Source organism: Pituophis catenifer, unplaced genomic scaffold, assembly GCF_029215685.1.
Source record: "Pituophis catenifer annectens isolate HBS135680 unplaced genomic scaffold, rPitCat1.0.hap2 SCAF_14, whole genome shotgun sequence".
NCBI lineage: Eukaryota > Metazoa > Chordata > Lepidosauria > Squamata > Colubridae > Pituophis > Pituophis catenifer.
In genome coordinates, this window is record NW_027256894.1 from 10377550 (window position 1) to 10395993 (window position 18444).

At 42.8% G+C, this 18444-nt stretch overlaps 1 protein-coding gene across 1 annotated transcript in view; it reads left to right on the forward strand.

Moving 5' to 3' along the window:
• The window catches only part of ALDH1A3 (aldehyde dehydrogenase 1 family member A3), a 50373-nt gene extending 43281 nt beyond the window's left edge, over positions 1-7092 (forward strand). Inside the window, 3 exon segments of the mRNA XM_070953886.1 lie at positions 1379-1536; positions 2846-2920; positions 6175-7092. Coding sequence (XP_070809987.1) covers positions 1379-1536; positions 2846-2920; positions 6175-6247 — 306 coding nt within the window. The 3' untranslated portion in view covers positions 6248-7092.
• The last annotated feature ends 11352 nt before the right edge of the window (positions 7093-18444 follow it).

An 18444-nucleotide genomic window follows, 5' to 3' on the forward strand; every position in this document is an offset into this window, starting at 1 on the left:
ACCAGCTGAATCCCACCACTGGACATGGGTGATTGCAGATGTATATTTGGGGTGGTTAACAAAGAACCCACTTTTGTTCATAATTGTGTCCATTCCACCCTTTATAAAAAATAAAGAGGCACGTGGATCAAAGTAAAACATTAGGTGTTCCTCGCCGACTGCTCTCCAAAATATTTTGGGACTTCAGTTCACAGAATTTTGTCCTGTTACGACAACACAACTGAAGGACGCCAAATGGGAATGCCACACAATGTTTGGACAAATAGTTGCAGAAGTTGACGGAGTTGGCTGAAATGGCAAAATTGACCATTCTGGTTAAAGAAAAGAACATAAGTACTTTTGTTTCCAAATGGAAACCACTTCTGAATTTTGTGCTTGAAGTGGAAAAGAATGAAACTTTGATTTTGGGTTTTACCGATTAGATTGATAGATCCTTATAGAAATGGCTTGTTCGTATTATTATGAAGAAACAAAAAGTTGTGATTTGATGTTAATGCTTTATTTGACTACAACAGACGGAGTCGGGAGTCCATGTTTCTTTTTCTCTTATCACTTCTTGTTCTGACCTAGGCTCACTTAGTCATTACAGGACACAATTAGTCTCAAACAAAATTATTTTATTATAACAGCTGAGAATTACTTCATTCCAACCTTAGTCCAAATTAATTCCAAAACAAGTCCTTCAGAAAAAGTTCTTCAGGCTTATCACAAACCTTTATCTTCTTTGGCACCCTGCCAAACGCCTTTCTTGGCAAAGCCCCACGAAGTTCAGAAACAAGAGACACCAACTGGAAAACAGATTTAGCAACGTGGCTTTCCTACAAAGAGCCCAAGAGCCTTTCCTGCTCTTTTAAGTCTTATGGGAGGGGCCAATCATCTCCTGGCCTCTTTACTCCCGAATCATCCTTTTTGCTTTAGCTGCTCTTGCCTTCTGGCAGCTCTGCGCCTGTGTGCACTAGGAACAGGCTCCTCCTGTTCTCCTGCCTCTCTGCTGTCCAACTCTGGAGGCTCCAGAGTCCGCACATCATTCCCAGATGGCCCTGACCCCATCTCTGCCTCTGATGCAGAGCCCTTGTCCGGGCCTTCCCCAGACTCCAGGAGTGGCCCATGGTCCTCCCCAGCCTCCACACTGTCTGACTCCGCTGCTAGCTCCGCGGGCTGCTGGCGGACCACAACACTTCTCTTCCCCCTCTTCCTCCCCACCGTTTTCCTATTTACTTTTGTATTTCGTATCTTATTTTATCTTATAACCCAATAAAAATATTAAACACAGGAAATGCAGCATGATGTGATTGCTGAATATCCTGGTATAAAAGGCGGGTGCTTTAGGTAATTCAATTGATTCATCTTCTGATGGCCATGATTTTGATGTCAACAGATTTTTGGACCCGTGCAGCCCATAACAAAGTTTAAAAGCCTAGAAGAAGTCATACAGAGAGCCAATAATACAGAATACGGACTCACAGCAGCGGTGTTTACAAAGAACTTGGATAGAGCATTGACATTAGCATCAGCGCTACAATCTGGCACTGTCTGGTGAGGTGCTAATTTTGTTTTCTTTCCTGCGGAAAGTCGCTTCGTTGAGTAATTGCTCTTCAATCTTCGGTTTGCAGGCATTGTAGACAAAGTACTGTATACCGTATTTTTCAGAGTATAAGATGCACCGGAGTATAAGACGCAGCTTAGTTTTTGGGGAGGAAAATAGGAGGAAAAAATCTGCCTACCGGGTATTCATCTGGCTAGCGTCCTTAGTCTAGTCAGCTTCAGCACATTAGTTTGCTGGTTTTTTATCCCCTGCTTGTGGATAAAAAACAGCTTCTATGGCACAGCTGAGAGGAAGCAGCAATGAGAAAAGCAGGCAAAGCACTGGGGAGATCGCTTCACTCGGCTAGCGACTAGTTAGGGCTAAAAAAAAGCTTCTAAAGAACAGCTGAGAGTCAGAGCAAAACATGGAGATCGCTTTGCTCGCTAGCGCCTCGTTAAAGCACAGCGGAGAATCGAGGGAGCAGGCAAAGCTGGGAAGATCGCTCGCTAGTGCCTCGTTAGCGCCTCATTAGGGCTGAAAAAAAGCTTCGAAAAAGCTACATTCGGAGTATAAGACGCATCCAAATTTTCAGCCTCTTTTAGGGGGGGAAAAGGTGTGTCTTATACTCAAAAAAATACAGTAATTGCACTTCAATCTTCGGTTTGCAGGCATTGTAGACAAAGTATAAGTCTATGTCCCCTCCTCTGACCTTATCTTCTGACCTTAGAGTACATTAAGCTGTTTTTCATTTGCCTAGTTAATGCATGAAATAATACTAGTTAATACTTTATAAAGAAATAGGGACAACGTGTTAACGCAACATAGCAAGTCAGGGGTGTCAAATACAAGGCCTGTGGGCCGGATCCAGCCCATGATGTCAGATCTGGCCCGTGGGGCTATCCTGGAAAATGTAAGGGGCCAACCCACATGGCTTCGGCCCAGTCTACCCAATGCACTGTTGGCCCAGTCTACCCAATGCGAAGAGGAAACATGCCAGCAGTTTGGGGAGTGGCATCAAGCAGGCCACACCCATCCTGTCGGCCACACCCAGTGAGTGGCATCAAACTGGCCACACCCCACACAGTCAACCACGTCCCCCTGGGCCCCCTCCGAGGTCAGCCACAGCCCTGATGCGGCCCTCAATGAAATTGAGTTTGATACCCCTGCGCTAAGTCACTCTGTGGCTTGTTTGGCTGCATCTATGTTGCCAGCTGTGGTTCCTTCAGAGAAACCTAGTTAAGCACACCAAGGCTTAGCTCAGAGTGTAAGCTCTTCCCAAACAGTAGAGAGCTGTATTATTCATCTCTTTGTTTTCCACAGGATCAATTGCTACAACTCCTTCTTTGCACAAGCTCCCTTCGGTGGTTTTAAAATGTCAGGAAATGGCAGAGAACTGTAAGTCTGGTTTTTGTTTTTGAAGAAAATTAAGCTTGCAGAGTGGCAGGAACAAGAATCTAATTTTCTTCTGTCTTGGCTTGGAGGGTTTTGTTTGTTGCCTTGCCTGGACTTCTAGTGTTCCTTATTCCCCCACTGTGCCTCTGGATCTTGCAGTTTGGATGAGCTGTTCGTATCTTCCCAAAGAATGCCAATTATTTCTCTTTAAACCTGTACTTAGGCCATATTCCTGTGATCCTTAGGGTGGTATTTTTTTTTTTTATTTGTATCCCATCCTTCATTTCACCAAGATAATATACAGAAAAATAATCGCTCCTAAAGATATAGTTTGATTAAGCCAGTTTGATTGAGGCACCAGGTTAGAGACTGTGAAATCAACTGGGGGACCTGGAGCCAGTCTCTTTCTCTCAGCTCTAGGAAAGAGACTGTAAGGTCCAGCTATATGCTGAAGCTCTCAGTGAACCAAAAAGAAAGACTTAAACGGAGGCTTGAATAAGAATCAACATTTAATCTTTGATCAAAGACAAAAGGCTGGGTAAAACCATTCCAAACACATACAAAGAGATATGTATATGGGAGGGTTCACATCTTCAGAGAAGATGTAACCACTTTTATACCTTTAAAGCACCAGTTAGGTCCCCAACTCTGGCCCCTAATTTATGTTTGTGTATTCTTTGTTGCCCTGCAAAGGAATCTAAACTTCCAATTAGTCTTATCTTAAGCATTTATTTGTTTACTTAATTGGCTACTTAGCCCCTGGCTCTGGAAGACCAGATCTTATCCAGATCAGGCATAAATTAGGACTGAGGTGTAGTTTATCCCTTTGTTGATGGCTAGTTTCAACTGAGATATGTACCATGCTTTTAGATGGCACAGAAAGAGATTGATATGAGTTCAGGTCAAATGGCAGGGACATATGTTTGACAAATACCAGATACATTTTAGAGGCCTAATGACAATATGTTTGTAACAGGAGATACAAATAGAAAGGAATAATATATGTGATACAAATACAAAAGCACAATATATATGTTACAGGAACCTAATGATTACAGAATAACAAGCTTTTACTAAATCTAGTATATCAGTATTTTATATTCTATCTTTATTATTGTTTCCCTACAAGACAATGGCAAACCACTTCTCAAATTTGCCAAGAAAACTAAAGGGGTTCTCTAGACAGGAGACAGGCTTCAACAAAACTCAAGACTGATTTGAACTCTCTCTCTCTCCCTCTCCCTCTCCCTCTCCCCCTCTCTCCCTCTCCCTCCCTCCCCCCAGAGCTAGGATTCACTTACTACCAGTTTGCAAATGGTAAACTCAGGCTTCCGTGCATGCTCTTTGTTCACACTCACATGCCTTCCGCGCATGCACACAGCCTCCAAAACATGGCGAAATAGGACGGCATTACTTCCAGGCGGGTGGGTGGAGCCTACCACAGTCAGCGCTACCAGTTTGGACAGAACCGACTGAATCCCACCACTGCCTTCCCACTCTCTCTCTTACACACACACACACATTATTTACAGCAATAAAGGCAGGAAATAAACATATTATCATATTATTCACTGTAATACACCAGTTTAAAATATCCAGGCAAATAAGATTTTCACCCGCTGTTCTCCAAATAACTAATAAACAGAAAAGGCTCTTGTCACCGTGTAAGGAACCAACAGTACTCAGAGAAAAAAGTTGTTAAAGTAATTGCCCCAAATTGGACCCTTCCAGATTTGTGAATTGGGATGGTTGAATTTCCTTGTGAGCCATAACCCTTGCCAAGAATTCTGGGAGTTGACATCCCCACATCTGGGCAACATCAGGGGAAAACCAAGGAGAAGGAAGTTAATTTAGTGAGGCACATGTTCACACAGGTGGACTCCGAGGCAGATAGGAATTTTAAAGATAATCATATTTGGAGCTGGATGCACAAGCCAAGGTTTTTAGAATGATTTCCTACAAATTTAAATATAATTCAAATGTTCAAAAATTGCTCTTAGCCCAAAGGAATCTGAAAGTGTGCATTAGTGTGTAAGCCTTCATGTAATTTATGTACATGCATCTCAGTGGTGGGTTTCAATTTTTTTTACTACCAGTTCTGTGGGTGTGGCTTGGTGGACATGGCATGGCTTGGTGGGTGTGGCAGAGGAAGGTTACTGCAAAATCTCCATTTCCTCCCGATCAGCTGGGACTTGGGAGGCAGAGAATAGATCGGGGTGGGGCCGGTCAGAATTTTTACTACCGGTTCTCCGAACTATTCAAATTTTCCACTATAGGTTCTCCAGAACTGGTCAGACCCTCCTGAAACCCACCTCTGATGCACCTCAGTGTCAGAGAATAGACCTTTGTGATTCCATCCTGTTCTGGGACGAAAAGTCAGATTTGTAGTTAGATTTTCAAGAACACAACCATTATTTGACCCTCAGGTTTCTGAAAACAAAAGGAGTTAAAATATGACACCAAGACAGTTTATTTTCCTCTTTGGTTCTTAAGGATTGTCATCCAAAGCCCATTTGCCTTTTCATGTCATTTCTTTAAATATATCTATCTAGCTACCTATCTCTATCTAGCTACCTATCTCTATCTATCTATCTATCTATCTATCTATCTATCTATCTATCTATCTATCTATCTATCTTTCAAAATACAAACATTCCATCTTTCCTTAAACACTGTGTCATCCGGGTTCAAATATCTCTATGTGCCAACCTTCAACATTTACAACATCATTCACTTAATATCATTCTCTAATCTTAAAATTATACTATGTTAATCAGTTAAACATTGTAAGCCGGTTCATTTTTCCTCTTAATGTGTCTTCAAGTGAAAATACAATAACACTAACATTACACGTAATTATCCTCCTCATCCTAATACTAACAATTATCATCTTATTTATATCTCTATCAACATATTTTCTTTTCTTCTTTAATCTTCTTCTTTTATTTCCAGTTTCCCTTTTTACTGTCTAACCATTGATAAAAACACTTCCCATTTCATACAATATTCAGTTTGTTCCTTCTCTTTGATTGCCAATGTTAATCTGTTCATTTCTGCACATTCTAATATTTTCCTAATCACTTTCTCCTCAGTAGGAATCTCTTCACTTTTCCAATGTCATTTCTGAAAAGTTTACCATCTCATGAATGGCATTTAAGCTTACGTTAAACAGGTGCGGGAGGGAAGTAAACAGAGAGCGGCTTTTTGGCATGCTGAAGCACTTGTATCTTAAACTCAATATTTTTGTTCTTCCACAGAGGAGAATATGCTCTCTCAGAGTACACAGAAGTGAAGACGGTCACCATTAAAGTGTCCCAGAAGACTTGTTGAGCTACGGATGCGCATGGAGGCTAAAATAAACTCTGACACTCTGAATGTTGACACATAACACGGATTGAGGGGCACATGCTAGAATTGGAAAGGGGGAAATTGCCCATTTTCCTTGCTTTAAAAAAGGAAACCAAACTATCTTTTTTTTTTTTTTTAAGAGGGTTTTGTTGAGCTGGTCCTTCTAACTCAAAAATTAATTATCTGGTTTTCTGAAACAGATGTGGTCTGCAAGATCTTTCTTCCAGTCTGGTTATCTTCCAGATGGGTTAGGACCTTGATTTCCCATAAATCCTAGTCTTTGGTGGTTGTAGCGCTAGGAACTCGGGGAACCGAAGCCGAAAACATCTGGAAGAATCAGACGAAGAATGAAAGACCATTGTGTGAAAGTATTTTCAGGTAGCCAAACTCCAGTCAATCCAAAGAGATACTGAGGTTAGGGAAGGGATTTGCAGATAGGAGTCCTGAAGCCATTCAACATTTTCATATTTCTTCACTTAGGACTGTTTTCCAAATCTCTCAAGAAAATACTTTCATCCAAGTGTTGGAAGGCTAGATGAAGGCAGTTTCTACTTGCAATTTTTTTCCTTGTCTCTTAGTCTTGTAGTCCACATTACTTAGGATTGCATTTTTGCAATTTAGCAATTCGTTTTGGGGGGTTTCTGGCAAATATTTCACTATTGGCAAATACTAAGGTGTTTTTGAAATGTTTCACGAATACAAATAAGGAAGGATCCCAGATGCTCTTGGGAGTTTCTTGTCCATTAACTTTTTCCCCAAGTTCTTGCACAGACATTTTTTCCCCTTCTGGATGGTGTACAAAAGCATTATAAGACAGCTACAGTAATTGCCTCTCTCTTGTGCATTGAATGATCACTGTCTACAGTGCAATCTGGAATCATTGGTTTATTTTTCTAGAGACACTCTTTTTGAAATAAATATATTCCTCATTGTGATTTCAAGCTTTTTCAATGTCTTGTAATTATTGACGGTAACGGTATTTTATTATGGTTTTGTACACACTGAATTTTTCTTTTCTTTTCTTTTCTTTTTTTTACTTTGGAAATTAAAATCTTAGGCACTATTGTAAAGTACAACCTCGTAGAGTCTTTATATTATTTCATTGCATGTTAGTGCTGTCTTTTGGTATGAAGTATCATTAAATGTTTAAATATAAATAAATATAAATATATATTTATAAATTAGAACGCAATTAATCTAATGTATATTTTATTGCTGATTGTACATGGAAATAATTTGCTTATTTTAAAAGTTATCTCTTGTAATAGTAGCACTACAGTTAATAAAATATAATTTCTACGATCCCACTTGCTCGTACTTGAGGGGAAATTCCATATACTGCAAAATAGTTTTTTTTTTTAAAGAATATTTAAACAATAATTAAAAAACAACAATACAAACTAAACTCAGAAAGGAAAAGAAAAAAATATAGAAAGTCTTGACCCTGCCTAGTTCTCTTAAGGATAAAAGCAAGAAGAGAGAGAGTGATTCAGATTTCCAAGATTCTGTTACTGTATCTCTAAGGAAAAGTAATAGTAGCTTTCATAACTTTTGTTTCCCAGTCTGATCTCTTGATATCACTCCTGCAAGTCCGACTATGCACTCTTGTAAGACTCTCAATGCAGCTGTGGTGAGTGGAGGGCTATATAAGAGGGGAAGGGAAGGGAAGGGAAGGGAAGGGAGGGAGGAAGGAAGGAAGGAAGGAAGGAAGGAAGGAAAGGAAGGAAGGAAGGAAGGAAGGAAGGAAGGAAGGAAGGAAGGAAGGAAGGAAGGAAAAAGACAGAAAAGGAGAAAGGAAAAAGGAAGGAAGGAAAAAGACAGAAAAGGAGAAAAAAGAAGGAAGGGAGACAAAAGGGGAAAGAAAGAAAGAGAGAAAGGGAGGGAAGGAAGGAAAAAGACAAAAAGGAGAAAAAAGGAAGGAAGGGAGATAAAAGGGGAAAGAAGGAAAGGGAAGGAAGGAAGGAAGGAAAAAGACAGAAAAGGAGAAAGAAAAAGGAGAAAGGAAGGAAAAAGACGGAAAAGGAGAAAAAAGGAAGGAAGGAAGGGAGACAAAAGGGAAAAGAAAGAGAAAGGGAGGGAGGGAGGGAAGCAAGGAAGGAAAAATACAGAAAAGGAGAAAGAAAAAGGAGAAAGGAAGGAAGGAAAAAGACGGAAAAGGAGAAAAAAGGAAGGAAGGGAGACAAAAGGGAAAAGAAAGAGAAAGGGAGGGAGGGAAGGAAGCAAGGAAGGAAAAAGACAGAAAAGGAGAAAGAAATAAAGAAAAAAGTAAAGAAAAAGAAGGGGGAAAGGAAAAGGAAAAGAAAAAGAAAAAAAGAGAAAGAAAAGGCTGTTATACATAGATGGGCAGTTCCAACTGCCCATCTATGTACCAACTGGTATAATATTTAACAATTTGTTTTATTAGATTTCCATCCCAGCTTACTTCCAGGAACTCAGGGTGACTAACATCCCAACATCCCATGATTTCATTTATTCACAAATCCCGCGAGACTTCTTGTGTGAATATAACTTTCCCAGCATTATCCAATGGGTTTCTCTGGCGGTGGGTGTTCTTGTTCCTGGTCTAATAATGGATCCCTCAAGAGTGGATCACAATTCCCTGGGGAAGAGGGGAGGTGTCTTTTTCTTTGCTGAAGCTGAACCACCTTATTTCCAGGCAAGATAGGATGACTGTCAAAACTCACACCTGCTGGCCAGGAATTGGGCAAGTCCCACAATTCTATTGTCAAGTATTTGCAAGCCATTGGCACATGTGTCCTATAGACACCAGAGGAGGCAGAGAGTGTCTCCACCCCTGTGTGGAAAGGAGGGGCTTACCCTGAGTATAAAACCCCCTCCAACCTTTTCCACCTTGCTCTCTCCATCTCTCTCTCTTCATGTTTGTTCCTCATGAGACTTGATCTCTGTTGTATATAGTTAATATGATTTATCATATGAATAAATACGTTTAAGACATTTATTTATGCATCTGCCTCTGAACTCTTCTATGCTCCTGGGTGTTTCTACCATCCCAACTCCACATCTATTGACATGTTAGGGGCTTACATCATTTGCAAAGTTTGAGGAGTGCAATACCATCCCACCTCTTCTGATTGCGTACTTAATAATGCAGGCTCTGCTTCTGCCCTCCTAAGGCTGAATTGAAGACCTTTTCCAACCTCTCAGCATGAGGAATAGAATAGAATAGAATAGAGTAGAGTAGAGTAGAGTAGAGTAGAGTAGAGTAGAGTAGAGTAGAGTAGAGTAGAGTAGAGTAGAGTAGAATAGAATAGAATAGAATAGAATAGAATAGAATAGAATAGAATAGAATAGGAGTTGGAAGGGACCTTGGAGGTCTTCTAGTCCAACCCCCTGCTTAGGCAGGAAACCTTACACCACTTCAGACAAAAGGTTATCCAACTTCTTAAAAACTTCCAGTGTTGGAGCATTCACAGCTTCTGGAGGCAAGTTGTTCCACTGATTAATTGTCCTGACTCTCAGGAAATTTCTCCTTATTTCTAGGATGGATCTCTCCTTGGTTAGTTTCCACCCATTGCTTCTTGTTCTGCCCTCAGGTGCTTTGGAGAATAGCTTGACTCCCTCTTCTTTGTGGCAACCCCTGAGATATTGGAACAAAGCTATCATGTTTCCCCTAATCCTTCTTTTCATTAAACTAGACATACCCAAGTCCTGCAACTGTTCTTCATATGTTTTAGCCCCCTAATCATCTTTGTTGCTCTTCTCTGCACTCTTTCTAGAGTCTCCACATCTTTTTTACATTGTGGCAACCAAAACTGGATGCAGGATTCCAAGTGTGGCCTTACCAAGGCATTATAAAGTGGTATGAACACTTCACGTAATCTTGATTCTATCCCTCTGTCTAGGACTGTGTTGGCTTTTTTTGGCAGCTGCTGCACACTGCTGGCTCATATTTAAATGGTTGTCCACTAGGACTCCGAGATCCCTCTCACAGTCGCAATTTGGGTGGGTCAGCGCTCTACTATGATCTCATAATAACAGTTGCTTATTTAGAGAATAATTTAGACACGATGATAGATTTGGGAGATGCATTTGAATTGTTTGAAAACACTGCATGAGACTGATGGCCTTCAAATATCCAGCATCTGGTTTGCAAAGATGTATAGCCTCCAGATATGTTGGTTTGCCTTAGGTCTCCTGACTAGTAGTAGTTGTGGTCTGCCAACAGCCTGTGGAGGTGGCAGTGGAGTTGGACAGTGAGGAGGCTGGGGAGGAACATGGGCCAGTCCTGGAGTCTGGGGAAGGCCCGGACGAGGGCTGTGAATCAGCGGCAGAAATGGGGCCAGGCCCATCTGGGAGTGATGCACAGACTCCAGAGCTTCCAGAGTCAGACAGCAGAGAAACAGAGGAACAGGGGGAGCCTGTTCCTAGTATGTGCATGTGCAGAGCTGCCAGAAGGCACGAACAGTTAAAACAAAAGGGACGACTCGGGAGTAAGGCCTGGAGATGATTGACCCCTCCCATAAGGCTTAAAAGAGGAGCAAAGGCACTGGGCACTTTGCAGGAAAGCAACATTGTTAATTCTGTTCCCAGTCAGCATCTCTGTTTGATTCTGGACTCTGTGTGGCTTTGCTAAGTAGGTCTTCGGCAGCGTGTCAAGGGAAATAAAGGTTGGTGATTATCCCGAAGGATTTCTCCTGAAGGACTTTTTGCAACTAATTGGGACTCAGCTGTGAATGAATGTAATTCACAGCTGTTGCAATAAAAGAGGTTTTTGGGACTACTCGTGTGTTTTAATGACTCAGAAGCCTAGGTCACAACAGTAGTAGAACCATCCTCCTCCTTGGTTTGTCTAATCCAACCCAAGGGCATCCAGATATATTGGGATGGCTTCTTCTTCTTCTTCTTGTGCCATATCCGTCATCGGACGTTGGCGATCATGTTGGCAATTCTATTTTTATCAACAGCCTCACGAAAAAGGGCTGCTGAGTTTTGTCCAAACCAGTCCCTTAGATTTTGAAGCCATGATCATCTTCTTCTTCTGCCTGGACCTTGTTTGCCTTCAAACTTTCCTTGGAGAATTAAGTGAGGTATGCTGTATTTTTCTGGGTGTCCCATCACATGTCCAAAATATTCTAACTTTCACTTTTTTATGGTTTTGATGATTTCCCTTGGCACTCTCAGGCTTGGGAAAAGGTGTGGGGCATTAAAACAGCTCAACATGATCCCTTGTATGTCTTAAGAATCAGAACTTGACATTTCAGTTGTTAAGCAGTTGCCAAGTTGATGCCCACTCAAGGAGATTTCCAAAGCTCCAGGGTACATTTTCCTGGGGCAGCCATCTGCAGCAGCCAGCATCTGTTAACTGTCAAGAGCAGCAGTGTGGTAAATGACTTAATGCTAGAAGAAGTAACTGCAGTGGTGAATTTGATTTGCTCGCCACTTGTAATGACGCCTGCATTTACTGTAGTTACTGTAGCAACATTCTCCACAATTCTCACTTCTCTTGCTTTGATGGCAAACAAGGCATTGCAAATAAGAACATGATTGATTCACGTTGACTGAAAGGTTTTTTTATTGATTTACATTGACACAACATAGTTATGCTTCCCTTGCCAGGAATTAAATTCATTTATTTTTTTTGTACAGTGTCCTGATTTGGAGATCTGCAAAGCCTCCGATTTGGGGTCTGTAAATTTTCTTGAAATTATATTGACAAATTGCTCTACTTGCAGAGTAAGTGGTAACACTATCCCAGTTTTGAAAAGTTGCTTACAACCTTCATTAGTGCTTCTTTTATATGTATGTGTATAGATATATGTATGAGGACGCGGTGGCTCAGTGGCTAAGATGCTGAGCTTGTCGATCGAAAGGTCGGCAGTTCAGCAGTTCGAATCCCTAGTGCCGCGTAACAGGGTGAGCTCCCGTGACTTGTCCCAGCTTCTGCCAACCTAGCAGTTCAAAAGCACGTAAAAAATGCAAGTAGAAAAATAGGGACCACCTTTGGTGGGAAGGGAACAGCGTTCCATGCGCCTTTGGCATTGAGTCATGCCGGCCACATGACCATGGAGACGTCTTTGGACAGCGCTGGCTCTTCGGCTTAGAAACGGAGATGAGCACCGCCCCCTAGAGTCAGGAACAACTAGCACATATGTGCAAGGGGAACCTTTACCTTATATGTGTGTGTGTGTGTGTATATGTATGTATGTATGGGAGCCAGAGAAAACTGGACCGTTAACACGCATTCAGGCTGCAGCTAGTATAATGAAGCATGACCCACAGCTTCTAAACTGATAATAAAGGCCCGAAGATGACAAGGTAAGAGCTTGTCAAAATGTTGCCTAACCTTAAAGTGTTGGTTAGGATTTCAGCCAGAGTTTTTGAAAGACTTTAAAAAGGTTTTTGTTTGGGAATTTAGAGGATTCTGAGCTGGGATCTTAGCCAGGATTTTAAACATTTTAACTAACAAACTTATAATGACGCGGGAAAACACCCGAGATTTTAACTTGTGTGTGTGTGTGTGTGTGTGTGTGTGTGTGTGTGTGTGTGTGTATATGTGTATGTGTATATGTATATGTATGTATATTTGTTTTCATAGATTTTCACGGGTACAGGTATGCGTATTCGGGTCTTTTCCCGTGTAAGATTGAGAGTAGCGAAGATACTCTCAATCTTACACGGGAAAAGACCTGAATACGCCAAGACATACATACATACATATATACACGCACACACACATATGTGCACACACATATTAATTATATGTTATATCTTATATGTTATATATCACCAAATGCTTTCCGTGTCTGATCATATATTCTTGTGAAATGAATCCACCCCGGTTGGGGAAGCACATGCCAAATTCTTGCTGGGATTCTTAAATTTTAGAGGGGCGATTTTTTTTTTATTAACCCTATGAGTAATCCTGGAGCAACCCTGCTCTGTATAAGATCTCCAGCTGTGCAGATTCTCCCAGCATGGGGGGGGGGGAATGGCCCTCGGGGGATGGAGAAATCAATGTTGCCCGAAAGATTCCTTCGCCAAACCAAGAAACAACCCCGAAGGCCAAGAGCACGTGGATGCTAAGAAAAAACAGAAGAAACGGAGTTGGGAGGGGCTTTAGAGGTCCTCTAGCCCAACCCCCTGCTCAAGCAGGAAAGTCGGAAATTATGCCGGGGAAGGTGGGAGGCAAACCAATGGGTGGGATGGAGAAAAAGATGGGACGGGGAGGGCGCTTGGTGGTAGTGATGGTGAGGGCGGGAAACCTTGGTAGTACAGTGGTCTAAAGCACCCTGTTATTAAGACCAGCTGCCTGCAATTTCTGCAGGTTCGAATCTCGCCAGGCTCAAGGTTGACTCAGCCTTCCATCCTTTCTAAGGTAGGTAAAATGAGGACCCAGTTGTGGGGGCAATAAGCTGACTTTGTATAAAAAGAACACTGCTTGGGGGGGGGGGGGGCGAAAGCAGGTATATACAAAAGGATGAAGGCTATTGCTTAGCGCATTGTAAGCCGCCCTGAGTCTCCAGAGAAGGGCGGCATATAAATCAAAAAAAAAAAAAAAAAAACCTTCCTGGCGCGCGCGCTCAGGCTCCTCTCCCCGATCCAGCTGAGTTGCGCCGCCCGCGCTCCCCTTCCGCAGAACTTCCACAGCTGCCTCCGCCCGTCCTCGCCTTGCGCCGCCCTAGAAGCCGGAGGCGGCCACTCAGACTCGCCTTGCCGAGCCGGAAGACCCCACCCCCGGCCGGGCAATCGAGGAAGTGGCGGGGCTGCTCAAGCAGGGAAGCCGAACGCGCCTCCTTCTCCTTCTCCTTCTCCTCGTTGGGCTCCGTTTCCCCAGCGCGCAAGCAGGGACGGGCATCCCACCGGGGGATGTCCCGCGCCGTCGGTCCTTCTGCGCCCTCCCCGGTTTCTTCCTCTTCCTCAAGTCCCAAGACGTGGAGGGCGCGCCGAGGTTCCCCCGCGAGCCTTGCCCAGATGGAGGGCGCGGGGAGCGAGGCCCCGGTAAGTGCGCGCAGGCTGGAAGCCTCGTGGCGCGCGTGTCGGTAACCAAGCCCGAACGATTGCGCTCGGTGGAGGCGTCTCTAGGGACCGAGCGCAGCCCAGGAAGACCAAGAGGAAGAGTGTGGGGGGGGGGTGGAAATAAGCGGGGGGCACAGGCTTGCCACTGGCGTCCGGGGCATCTGGGCGAGGCTGGCTTGCCCGTTGCCAAAAAGTTGCAGCCTGTGGGTGCTGTCCAACATTCGCTGCTTCGGCCAAGGCAGGCTTGGCTTTGCCCCGATCCAGACCACCACCCTGCAGCCAAGAGCCGCTTTTCTGGATCTGCTGCTGCTAATCGCTTGCTCTTTAGAGGGATCTTCAAGATTCTGGGGGCCCTGAAGGCAGGTGAAGTCAGCTCTGCCCTCTCTGCCTTAGTACAGGTCTCCTGCTCCTTGATGACTTCCAAGGTCCCTTCCAACTCTGTTACTGTTACTTTTTTTTTTTTAAATATTTTTAAACAAAACATAAAACAAGTTTAAATTGGTTTTAAAAATGGGATTTTAAATTTGGGGTTTTATAATGGAGCCTCTTATTTAATCATTTTAATTATTTTTAAATTTTGTCCGTCTTTGTGCTTTTGATCAGGCTGTACACCGCCCTGAGTCCTTCGGGAGGAGGGCGGTATAGAAATAAAATAATAAAATAAAATAAAATAAAATAATAAAATAAAATAAAATAAAATAAAATAAAATAAAATAAAATAAAATAAAATAAAATAAAATAATAAAATAATAAAATAAAATAAAATAAAATAAAATAAAATAAATAATAAAATAAAATAAAATAAAATAAAATAAAATAATAAAATAAATAAAATAAAATAAAATAAAATAAAATAATAAAATAAATAAATAAAATAAATAATAAACAAACAAACAAACCATCATCCATAACAATTACAGAAAGTGTGTCGATCGGTTACAATTCTTTTGTGCTTAATCCCATGTCCAGAATTTACAAGTTATTGAATTTCTCTCATTTGTCAATTTATTATCTCTCTCTGGGTTATTGTTCTCATTTAACATTTATTTAACAATGGCATTTATCCCATAAAAAAAAAAACGTTTTTACTTTTACTTTTAAGGGGGTTGGGGGACGTCACTTTCTCTTCCTCTCCAGCTCGCTTCCACGTACACCCCGCCCACCTCTCTCTCCCTTTCGGCAGCTGCAAATGGGCAGGTAACGTCAGGTTCAGAGCAGATTAACAGAGTTAGAAGGGACCTTGGAGGTCATGTAGTCCGTCCTCCCCCCGCCCGCCCAAGCTGGAGACCCTACCGATACCGTTTCTGATTTAGGTTCGAACCCTTTGGGGAACCCCTTCGCCTAAAATCTCTCTCCAACGTGCTGACTTGACAGGAGCTCTTTTGAGATTGGAAAGTTCCACTGGGACGAAATCGGACCTGTTGGGAAAGCGGCCAGTTTGTGGGAAAGCGGACGCGCTTCTGGTTTTTTGTTTTTTTTTTTAATCTGCGAGGTCGGGCATATGCTGCCTGTTGCCATGCTGCCCCGCTGTGATCCACGCTTGTAAACAGGCAAGTGCTTCCTTTCGATTTTCCAGTCCAAGAAAACCTTTTAGATTTGCAGAATTTGCATTTTTTTAAAAAAAGATTTTTTTTAAATTTTTAAACAAACGTACATAAAACCATCTTCAATTGCAAACAGTGTGTGGGTTGGTTACAAGTCTTTTGTGCATCATTCACCAAATTCATAGCTTACAATTTACAGTTTACCTAGATTCTCATATCATCGACCTAATATATATATATATATATATATAAAATCCCCATTCCCTCCCCACTCCAGGGAAAGGATACTGCAAAATCCCCATTCCCTCCCCACTCCAGGGGAAGGATACTGCAAAATCTCAGCTTCCACCCCACTCCAGGGGAAGGATATTGCAAAATCCCCATTCCCTCCTCACTCTAGGGGAAGGATACTGCAAAATCTCAGTTTTCACCCCACTCCAGGGGAAGGATACTGCAAAATCCGCATTCCCTTCCCACTCCAGGGAAAGGATACTGCAAAATCTCCATCCCCCCCCCACTCCCCCTCCAGCCAGAGGTGGTATTTGCTGGTTCTGCGAACTACTCAAAATTTCTGTTACCGGTTTGCCAGAACCTGTCAGAACCTGCTAGATTTCACCCCTGCTTGGAGGTCGTCTAGTCCAACCCCTTGCTTGAGCAGGAGGCCATATATCAGTGGCCCCCAACCTTTTGGGCACCAGGGACTGGTTCTGTGGAGAGAGGTTTTTCTGTGGACCAGAGGAGGTGTGGATTTGTCTAACTGCCTGCCATCCCATGGATGGGGCTTTGCTTGCGTTGCATGGCCCGGTTTCTGACATGCCATGGCCCAGTGCTGGTCCATGGCCTGGGGGTTGGGGGCTCCTACCCTATTCCATTTCAGACAAATGTCTCTCCAGTGTCTTCTTAAAAGCCTCCAGTGATGTAGCACCCACAATTTCTGAAGGCAAGCTGTTCCATTCATTAATCGTTCTCACTGTCAGGAAGTTTCTCCTTGGTTCCAGGTTGCTTCTCTCCTTGATTAGTTTCCATCCATTGTTTCTTCTCTTGCCTTCTGGTGCTTTGGAAAATGGGTTGACTCCCTCCTCTTTGTGGTAGCTTCTCAAATATTGGAACACTGCTGGGGGGGAGGAGACAAAGAAATGTCAGGAACAGTGGAAGCTTAAGTCTGGTTAACCCCCCTGGTTAATGAATTGTGTCTGCTTTTTGCTTCTTTTTTTTTTTATTTGATTTATATGCCGCCCTTCTCCGGAGACTCAGGGCGGCTTACAATGTGCTCAGCGATAGCCTTCATCCTTTTGTATATTTATACAAAGTCAGCTTATTGCCCCCACAATCTGGGTCCTCATTTTACCTACCTTTGAAAGGATGGAAGGCTGAGTCAACCTTGAGCCTTGGCGAGATTCGAACCAGCAGTAATTGCAGGCAGCTGGTCTTAATAACCAGCTTAATAACAGGGTGCCTTAGACCACTGTACTACCAAGGCTCTGCTTAATGATGGCACCCATATTTGGGTTGCAAAAATCCAGATGATCACTAAAAAGCAGCAGCTTCTTGACTTCCTTCCTTCCCTCTTGTTGTTAATCTGATTTTTGCAGCCCAAATATAGTTCTACCTTAGTACATTGTGTCATCCCAACAGTGTAGTTTCGTTGAATCACAGTTGGAATATCATTGTTTACGAGATGTCCAAATCACACTTAAGTAGCTCTATTGAGTAAACTATGGGCTTGAGTGGGTTTTAGCAAGTCATGATTTTTTTTTAAATCTCATAGATTCCTGCAGGCCTACTCCATGTATGATTTAAGACCAACAATAACTTCCAAATGTTATTTGCAAAAACCATGTTTGTTTGCTGCTTCTCAACACTGGAAAAAATGCCTGTTCTCCAGAAATCTTGTTTCATTGCTTTAAATTCCAGAGTTTCAGGATTTCCCAGCAGATTTGTAACTGTAAAATATATTGCAAATTCCTTCTTGACATGCTATGTTTCTTTGTATAAGGAGCTGCTTCAGGGAGAGGTAGATGTTGTGGTCCACCAGCAGCCCGCGGAGCTAGCAGCGGAGGAGGCTGGGGAGGACAATGGGCCAGTCCTGGAGTCAGGGGAAGGCCTGGACGAGGGCTCTGCGTTGGAGGCAGAGAGGGGGCCAGGGCCATCTGGGAGTGATGCGCAGACTCCGGAGCCTCCAGAGGCAGATATCAGAGAGGCAGAGGAATAGGAGGAGCCTGTTCCTAGTGCATGCGTGCACAGAGCTGCCAGAAAGCAAGAGCAGCTAAAGCAAAAAGGACGACTCGGGAGTAAGGCCAGGAGATGATTGGCCCCTCCCATAAGGCTTAAAAGAGCAGGAAAGGCTCTTGGGCTCTTTGTAGGAAAGCTACGTTGCTAAATCTGTTTTCCAGTCGGCGTCTCTGTTTCTGAACTTTGTGGGGCTTTGCCAAGAAAGGCGTTTGGCAGGGTGCCAAAGAAGATAAAGGTTTGTGATAAGCCGAAGGACTTTTTCTGAAGGATTTGTTTTGGAATTAATTTGGACTAAACTGGGAATGAAGTAATTCCCAGATGTTATAATAAAATAGGTTTGTTTAAGACTAATTATGTCTGCTAATGCCTAATTGAGCCTAGGTTGCAACAGTAGCTGTATATAAATGCACATCTAATTCTAAAATA